At 39.8% G+C, this 9,714-nt stretch overlaps 1 protein-coding gene across 5 annotated transcripts in view; it reads right to left on the bottom strand.

Moving 5' to 3' along the window:
• The window catches only part of arhgap24 (Rho GTPase activating protein 24), a 69,299-nt gene that overhangs the window by 11,649 nt on the left and 47,936 nt on the right, over positions 1-9,714 (bottom strand). For 3 of the 5 annotated variants that reach the window (XM_035667520.1, XM_035667522.1, XM_035667521.1), the window contains one exon: positions 2,259-2,381. In XM_035667520.1, the coding sequence (XP_035523413.1) occupies positions 2,259-2,381 (123 nt within the window). Of the gene's footprint in view, positions 1-2,258; positions 2,382-5,389; positions 5,625-8,753; positions 8,831-9,714 lie in introns of those variants that run through there. The other 2 variants (XM_035667523.1, XM_035667524.1) reach the window with 2 other exon arrangements.

Genomic DNA, 9,714 nt, shown 5'->3' with positions numbered 1-9,714 from the left:
ACACACACACAGACACACATATGATATTAACACAGTGCTAACTTTACTAAATTCTACTGTTACATGTTCTTAGAGATATACAGTGAAACATAGCAATCTTAACTATGCACAGATTATTCAATGACCTAAACAAATGCACAAAGTAGTTCCTCCACCAAAGCACGTCCGAAGGAGAAGAGATGATTTAATGTAAAGAGGAGGAAAACGTTATATGTTACTATGATGACTTAGAGGAAGGCTTATTACAATGATCAAACATTAAGCATCACTGCTATTTGGCACTGAAATGCATGTAATAAAACAGATACTGGACTGCATTAGAACTAACATTAAAATCTTGCAACATGTGAGAACATTGCATAAGAAGTGTCACTCAAAATATGACAAATATTTGAGAATCCAGACATTATTAAAAGGTAAATACGTTAACAGTTAAATTTACGAGAACATGTTTTATCAATGTAAAGCTAAGGTAACGCTTAAGCGCTAAGGATGTTTAAATATTTGGATTGAGATTTACATAATCATCAATATGGGTGAGTGGTTGGCTTGCCACCTTTTTAATTCATGATGTAGACAGAATATGAGATATATATCTGATCAGTTCAACCAGGCTGAAATCACAGTTTAACAGAACAGACTGTCCCAAAAATATCACAGCAACTCAACGCATGTTTGATAAACCCTGATAAAGAACTTTTCTCACCTTTCCAGCTCACATCAGTTCTGATTTGAGGAGTTTTAGTAGAGGTCATGTCTGGTGTGGAGAACCAGCTTTACAACCAGAATATCACATTTAACTATGAAGTATCTTTAAGTGTTAAATATTAAATATATCCAGTGGGAGAGAATTGATATTTGACAGTTATCACCACAACCATAACACAAAAATAGGTGAAATCAACAAAACAGTATGGAAAATCTCCCATATAAGCTACAGCTACATATAAATATAGTTTTAAAATTAAGAAGAGTTTAGTATTTTTAAATGTTCTACATAGCATTAATCAAACAGCAGCAACAGTTACAACAGTTCAAATTAAAACAATTTGTAATTACCATGAAATACATCTCCAAAGATCCAGATGGAGAGCCCACAGCTGCACATTTCTCAAAGGTCTGACTTCAAACTCTTGTCCAACTGTTTGTTCAAGCTGGCCAGTTATTAATTCAACATCATAGCAAGTGTTCAGCACAACATGACAGCAAACCCATCAGGGGCTCAGAGCTCTTCTGTGGGTCAAACCCAGGAGCTTCGTTTTGGGAGCTCCCTCCCTGTCTGTCACTCTCTGAACTGAATTTTTAATCGCACTTCAGGGGCACTAACCAGCCAATCAGGGCTCAGTTTTCTCTGCTGCTACTGCAAAATGTGAAAGCCTGGAATATGTGTGTGAGTGTGTGTGCACGCTCTGTTTATTTATGTGTGTGGGAGAGAAAGCCCCGGCTCCGCTCCAACTTGGAGCCACCTTTCTTGTGGCATCTTTGACAAATGGCTCGTCCTTTTGAAGAGCAGTCAACTGCAATAGACATCAAACTCCCTGCACTGAAAACAGAGGGGCCAGCTCAGCCTCTCTATTCACTGTGTCACCGAGAGCTGCCTGAACTGCCTGTCCGGTTACAAACGCCGCACTTGTGCCCCGCTCATACACAATGTAGGCCAATGTCTGCCAGTAAAGTCAATAACAAGCCATAGCGGCGCAGTAGGAGACCCAGTAATCAGCACACTGATCCCACCAAACTCCGGGACAACTTCATGAGAACAACATCATGCACTTCTGCTATGAATCACAGTATATTTTATGATCATCGCCACTTTTGTTGGTTTATTTGGCGCATGTAATTGATTTTAACTTTGTATATTAGCATAAACGGGCTGGACAGGAAGCGAAAACAAACATTCAGGATCACATGAGAGTGGAGATTCAAGTCAGGGAGCTGTTTTGGATTTCACAATCTAAAAGACAAAGCAAATAGTCCTATAATAAAAAACTGTTTATACATCTTGTCATGGTGAAGTATTTCAGTGATGCAACCAACATGTGGAGTAAAACATGTAGGAGGAAAGGGGGAAAGCAAACTGTTGCTTTACCTGGGAACAGACTGATAAAAAATATCACAGATTGAATACAAACACCGATCCATTCTCCTGCTACTGGAAACTGGAAGTCATCCATATGAACGCCACACTGGCTAAACAAACCACATTCAGATCAACAAGTTATTCAGCTAATAAAAACAAAGTTTGTGTGTATGCTGACCTCCACCAAAAGGTGCCCAGATGACCCTGCGGATCGTCTTCACCCAATCCTCCATGTCATTCTGGGTGCTGGCCATAAGAAGGTAGGTCTCATGGTTGGCTGTCATCCGCTCTCTGTCTCCCCCTGTTCAAATACAAGAGGCGGAAACATAGATGATTAAAATATCCTGTAAATAGTGGTCAGAGACTTTCTAGTGGAAAACAGTCGTAGTTAAAGTTAGAGACTCAAACGGTCTGACACAGCAAAGAGAAATCATCAGTATTTCTGCTTATGCTGAGGTTTTTAAAGTTTTTAAAAAGAAGTTAAAGATCCCCTCCAGACATGTTTTCCATGTATGCTAGGAATAATAATGTTTTTCCACAAATATATAAATTCTAAAAATTGCATCTACCCCCTGTGAAAAATCCAGAATCTTTAAATGTGCAAATATTACATTATCATTTTAAGTGTACTGTATGTGCTGGCGAGTAGGAAAATATCAATATGAGGATCGCAGTATTTCGTTTCCCAAGAATAAGACAGCAGTGTTGTAAACTGAGGGCTTTGGTGTTGGATGTTACAGGGACTGGGATAAATACAAATGCAAATGCCACTGCTCTGGTTGCAAAAAACCCCCCAAAGATTTTATTCATGGTGATTTTTGTTAAATTGCAATAATTCGCCTTGCTTACAGTATTGTAATACTGTATTGTGATATGTATAGTAACCCCAGATCCTTGCCTATACATAGGCCTTGTCTGTATGCTGGAGGCTTCAAGTGTCCACATCACACTTGTGCAAGTTACATACTGGACTCTGTCACAAAATCATTAAACTCAGATTGAAAGTGAATGCAGAGAAACATTCTTCCGTTCAGCAGCTGAATGTGAAAACATTCTTCGGGCATTAAACTCTGAACAAACACACACACGCTATTCTGCACAGTGAAGGTCAAACATCCAATTGAAGTAAACAATAATGAAAAGTTTTGGAATGGAAATTGACTTTAGAGCAAAGCTCCAAGCAACGTCTGACATCCTGGTAACCGGGTTGTCCTTGGATGACACCATAATTTACTTGAACTGAACCACTAGGTGTCTCTAAAAATATGGCACTTTTGAACACACACACTGCCCTTTTAACTCCAGTAATAAATCAAAAGAAATTGTTTATATATCTGGGCAGAAAAGTGTGTTCCATTAGAGGCAGGCTCAGCTATCCTGCCTCCACTTGCGGATAATGGCCACAAGCACTCTGCTGTCATGTGATATCGGACAGATTGGAGTGGAGGGTCTGGACCTGTTTCACATAACGAATCTGGCTGCAGTGATTACTATGACAACAGAACCGTGTGCAAAGCGCCACTTCAGCTTCATTAAGGTCAAACGAACAAACAAACAAACACAGACTCGTGGCATTTCACAGGGATGTACCTGGTCTATTATAGGAAGAGATGAGCTATTAAGAGACGAATGGGGTGTCACACAACGGTTGAATTATTCATGATTTTGACCACAGGGGCCCTGCCCCATTGATTGAATCACAGGATGAGATCTGCGTGTTGCATACAGAAATTATTTATAGACTACTACAACACAACATGAAAGGACAGCGAAGGGATCGGGTTTAACAATATGAAGTCCCAGTGACTTGAAATGAAGCAGAAATTGAGACAAACTGTTTTCTGATACAAACCAAAAGAGGCACTATGCAAAGTGAAGTTCAAATAACCAGAATGAGATTATCCTAAAATCTCTAAGGTTAAAACAAAAACAAAAAATAGTTTTAGATTAGCGATATCATATCACGATTATGTTGACAGACATTAAGATTCCGATATGATTCATTCAGACTCATATCAAGTAGTCAACACTGTAATCTGGATCTCGGTTATCTGCGTATCAGGAACGAGGCCCTGGACAGCTACATTTGGAGCCAAACTGACAGTGAGATTGATGCTCCCTGTCAGTCTTGATGAGATCTCATTAGCAGGGAGCAGATGCCAGTGTTTGCCCTGTGTGGCATCCTACATATTTACAATGTTTATCCACTGAACGTTCCCTTTACAAAACACAGACAATGCAAACTTTGTGACCAATCTACTAATGAATCTTTAGTAAATGCAGCCGATACGTCTCAGGGAGTCAAAAGAGGTTTCAGATGAGGAGACATTATAAAAGTGTAACAGGAGCAAATTTAAGATATTCGACATTTTAAAATATTGAGCACAACATTCATTTTAATGTAAGTTCTCAGCATTTCCTCAGCTGCTACGATCAATTCATGTAATTAAACAGACAATTAATCAGCAACATTTTTTAAGCTGAAAATTGGCAAATGTTCTCTGGATCCAGCTTTTCAAATGTGAGGATTTTCTGCTTTTATTTGTTTTATATCATCGTAAATTGAATATATTTTGGTGTTGGACTAAATTAATTTGAAGACTTTTGAAGTTTTCACATTTGTAGACTCAGTAAAGTAAAAAGAAAAGAATCAGTATATTCATTGATAAGGCCTACAATCACTAGGTGCATCATTAAATAAAACAGTCTATAGAATTCATGGTATCTACTTCTACACTTTAAAAACTAGTCTGATCCATTATGAACCTGTGAGCAATTATGACATTTGCTGTTCAGGTAAAGATTAGAAAGCCTATGTAAAGTCACAGTTTACGCAATACTGCAAAATGCAGATGAATGTTGCTTTCATGGTTTCCATCATTGCAGCCAGCATCATCAGCTGCATCCATTAATCATCCATAATGAGCCTGGAGTAACAGTGAAGATGCCTAATTAAAGCTTGCACAGGCCAACTCTCTCATTAAAAGACATTAAAGTTTTGACCCACATTGTGATGTGTGTCCAGGAAGCAAGCTCTTCCTATTAACAGAAAGCCGGTGCCCTCTGTTCCTGATCCAGTGATTAGTCACTTCCCGCTATTGATTTGCCCTCAGAGATCTCATTAATTACACTTCGCATGAAGTAGACGCAATTGATTTACCAACACCCACCCCCGTCTCTAAACCTGGAAACGCAATGCAACACTTGTGCTGAAGCCATATCTGCATGAAACCCCTGAAACCAGCACTTCTACTCATCTTCTGACGTTTGCCATTAAACATTAAACACACAGAGGCAGTTTCAGCTCACCTCTGAAGTGCAGGAATCACATCCACGCTGTCATTTTCATCCGCGACGCGCAACAGATCTCCAACACTTCATTTGCAGTTTATCAACAAAACGCAACGACTCACTGACCGGCCGGTAAATGTGCAGCTACATGCGCACATGTGAGTTGTTGTTCAGCCGGTGTAAAAGCTCCGTCGCTCCAAAACTACTTGACGCGCTTCACGTTTGGATTAATAACCCGAAGTCCTCCATTACTAAACTCCTCGCGTCGGCTCAAAAAAATATTTAATTTAGAGAGTTGGAGAAGGAGGGAGGAAGAGAATATCGATGTGTGTGTGTGTGTGTGTGAAAGAGAGAGAGAGAAAGAGAGACGGTGGCTACCAGGGCCGTGCCAAGCTTTTTTAGGGTCCCAAGCGCATGTTTCCTACTGAAAATGTAAATGTTTTAAAATGGCTCATAAATATTTAGTTTTATTTTTAAAAAAGGAGAAATTATTTCCTATAACAGGTGGACATTATAGTTTTTAGTGAACTCAAACTGTGCGTGTAAATTGTGCATTTATCGGGGACTATTTTCAGCTGTGGATGAACACACATTTCACGCACATTTCTCAAATTACAGTCCAACAGTGTGGCTCAATGAAATGTTTGTGGAGCTTAATGGCACAGAGGAATACAGCCATGCAGGCAATACTTATTAACAGTTCTGATGACCGCGCTAGGTAAACAGTGTTTCCCGTTCAAAAGAATTAGCCTTACACCACCTTAAACTGAACTCTGCAAATGTGGAGAACAATAATCAAATACAATTAAATGAATCAAAATAAGTTAAATTAACTGTTCAGTAGCGTTTTCTCAGTGTAGAAAGTGCACACTGGTGTAAAATAAAAATAGTAAATATTTGACAATTAATGCAAAAAATAAAATAAAAAATGCATACATACTTGAATACCTTCAGTGCAGGTCTGAAAACACTGATGGCAATAACATATTGATTTATTTTTGTGGTCTTCTTTTTGTGGAAGGTTCATGTTAATTAAGCCTTCTGTCTATTTAGCTACAACTGACAGCTCAGGTTTCCATGTCACAGCAGGTGCAGGCTATTTTTGCAGTAATTTATTAGGCTGTGCGTGGGAAAATATACTTTGTCGTAAAACATGTGGTTTGTAAGATTACCAGGGTTGGCTTCTGGAAAAAATCTGAATTACTCATATTGACGCCCCAGTACCAAGAAAATGACGCATTTCTATAAAAAAGAAACCTGCCAAGCAAAATGATGTACACTTTTGGATAAAAAGTCATATAACTCAACCCCATCAGTCTGATGCTTGAATGTTGACCACTGAAGTGGATCTGTCAAATAGATTCCACAGTTACACCAATCACATCAGCCAATTTGGCACGCCAAAGTTTCTCAGTGAGAGGCTTCTCCACCCTGACAGCATTGTTTGCACTGATTGTCATGCAAAGTCATTGTGATTCCCTGGTGCCCATTTGAGTGCTTTTGTCCACGTTTAAAATCAATCAGCCCTGCCTGTGTTTCCACTACTTGCATGGAATGAGTATTTCCTTTTGGAAACAACGGTTGTGAAGCTGTTAAACAAGCGTGCAATAGGATTATACAGCATACCATAGCTATTACAACACACTCTGGTTCCTCCTGCCATTTCCTGTTGATGCTCAGCTTTCTTCCACAGTGGCTGAATTGGCCACTTGGTTTATAAAGACGGTGATATGTCATCTGTAGCCCTGTAACCTGTATAAGTATTAATCTCATGCAAATATAGTGACAGAACACATCAACAAGAGACAAATATGAGGAGCAGCTGATGGATGGTCATCCATTCCCAAGCTGTTGATTTCAATAAAAATAATACCGACGGTCTTTGTGCGCATTTCCAGACAGTTACTTTTACTGTCTGGCAGAAATGTGTGCAGAAAGTGCATTGCCTAGTGTTTGAGCCTAAGAGCAAACGGGGTTTATATGAAAACCAGACTCAAATCTAGCAGCTGCAATGATTAAGTCATCCGTTTGCGAATGACATAGGTGCTGTAAACTGCTCCAGGCATTAATGAATAGCGTTCCTTTTGCATACATGGCAAAGTATTTTATCTAAATGCAGCAATAATCTTTTAGTGCTGCAGTGTTAATTGTTTGGAGACTTTTGTTTAGCCCAATCACAAACACACGGCATTCCCGGATAACTCAGCATTGTCTCCTGATCTCAAACACATAAAGGTCAATCAATGATTTGAATCCAGGTTAAAGCCACCACCAGATAAACAGATAATTAGAGAAAACCAGAGACTCACTCATCCCTGTGAAGAACAAATATTAGCTTTCCAATCCCTGGTCTGCAACTTTCACAGTTATCAAGATTTTAGCCAATTAAGCATTAACTGCAGAAAGATAAAAACATAAAGCTCAAATATCTTCTCGCCTGTGGGTAAATTCTCCATATCTGTCCACTAAATAAAATGACTGGAGGCGACCCTTTGACAGATGCTTTACTGTCTGTGGTTAAGCTGCCCGCAAGTATTATTCCCCACCACACAATTCTCAGACTGCTTGTTGTGTCACTGGCACTGTGTCTCTAAAAAAAAAACCTCAATCGTCACTCCTTAAATGAGAGCAATCCTAGCAGGAGTCCGCAGCCAGAGACAGTCGAGAAGCTTCACTTATAGCGCGACTGTACCTGAAGAGACAACCGTGACAGCTGTCACAATTCCCCTGATTCACCACGCTCCACCACATCGCTGCAAAGTTTTATAAACTCAGCGGTGAACAATCGTCAGCTTTACATAGGCATGCCGACTGGTACTTCAGAGGACAGCTTGTATTCACCTTGAGACTTCATGAAAAAGTTCAGGAAAAGAGAAAATGCCTCACCTCTCCAGTTCTTAACTGTAATTCCATTGACAATATCCTCCACAGTGGAGCACCTACTAAAAGTGCATCACATTACATCATAGGCCACAGAAAGGTGTAAACAAACTTAAAACTGTATACAGTACCAAACAATGGAAAGACATTGATAAAATGAACCACATGCATCATTTTTTATTACATAAAGCATATTAATAACACACCTCTGGGTAATTGCAAATCCTCCAGCAAAAACTGTAACTTATCACTTGCGTCATATTAAATGATGTCTAACATTTCCATTATTTATAGCTGCCCTATGTGTGTGTGTCTGTGTGTGTGTGGCATAATTACTATGCCAGTTGGGTTGAGTGCAAACAGCTAACAACTGTTCATTCCAGTTTTGACCACCAGCCTTAATAAGTGGCCAGACCCAGCTGCAGACTAGTCTTTAACTAATGGCTCAAAACAGGTGGGACACAACAAAGGATCCCACTGTGCTGTAATTGCTCAGAAATACCTGGAGCCCCAATACACTTCACTCCGACCTGTACCTCTGGAAGCAAGTCCTGTAAAACAACCCGCAGTGCATCCGTTCTGTAACAAGAAGAGAGCAGCATTGGGTGACAGGTCACAGGATAAAGTGTTTAATTTTGGGAAGATAACAATATTAAACTTTTACCATTAACTGTCATCCCCACAGGATGCTAGCACTATGAAGAAATTTCACAGACTGCCAGGTCTATAAAGTGTTACAAAACTATGAAGGTGTAAATTTATTAGACTCTTGTCTTTTTGCTGAAAGGAGTAGTTGGAAAATACATTTATTTTCTTTATTGCTGTGAGTTACACAAGAAAGTTCATACCACTCTCTGTCTGTCTGTTCAATCTGAAACTACAGCCAAGAGATGGTTAGCTTAGTTTAGCACAAAGAAGCACATAAAACCCCTGTAAAACTCCAAGCTGTTGATTTTAAACTTCTGTTTTACACAAAGTATAATGTTTTACTTGGTGCTGTTATGCAGACCTTTCACCTGACAGAGCCAGACTAGCTGGAATATATAACTTAACTTAATTTAAAAGGGGAACTTGGCAACTGTAGCAGAATCATTTGGATGGTATAAGAAATGGCCTGTGCCGGTGAAAAAGTGGTGACCCCCACCCCTCAGCGACCCCCAGCGACCCCAGGCGGAAAACCAACCTTGCAACTTTGGGACTACGTCCTGGTAAATTGGAAATAGGAAGTATCGCGAGAAAGCGAGAACGAGCCGAGAAACACGAATGGCTTACGGCAATTCCTCATTAGACGCACACGCCGCCCTGCAATACCGGTTAGTGTATACATGTATTACCCACCTCGGTAGATATTGCTCCACATGAAAAAAGTTGCCCCGGCGAAAAAAAGGCACATCAGCACGCGGTAGAAACGGGAGGAGGGGGCCGAAAGGTGAGTTTTTTTTCCTTTGTTACGGACGTGTTTG

This window comes from Morone saxatilis, unplaced genomic scaffold, assembly GCF_004916995.1.
Source record: "Morone saxatilis isolate NCDOM2014 unplaced genomic scaffold, NCSU_SB_2.0 Contig21, whole genome shotgun sequence".
In the NCBI taxonomy this organism is placed as follows: domain Eukaryota; kingdom Metazoa; phylum Chordata; class Actinopteri; family Moronidae; genus Morone; species Morone saxatilis.
This window is presented reverse-complemented; position numbering and strand designations above follow the sequence as displayed.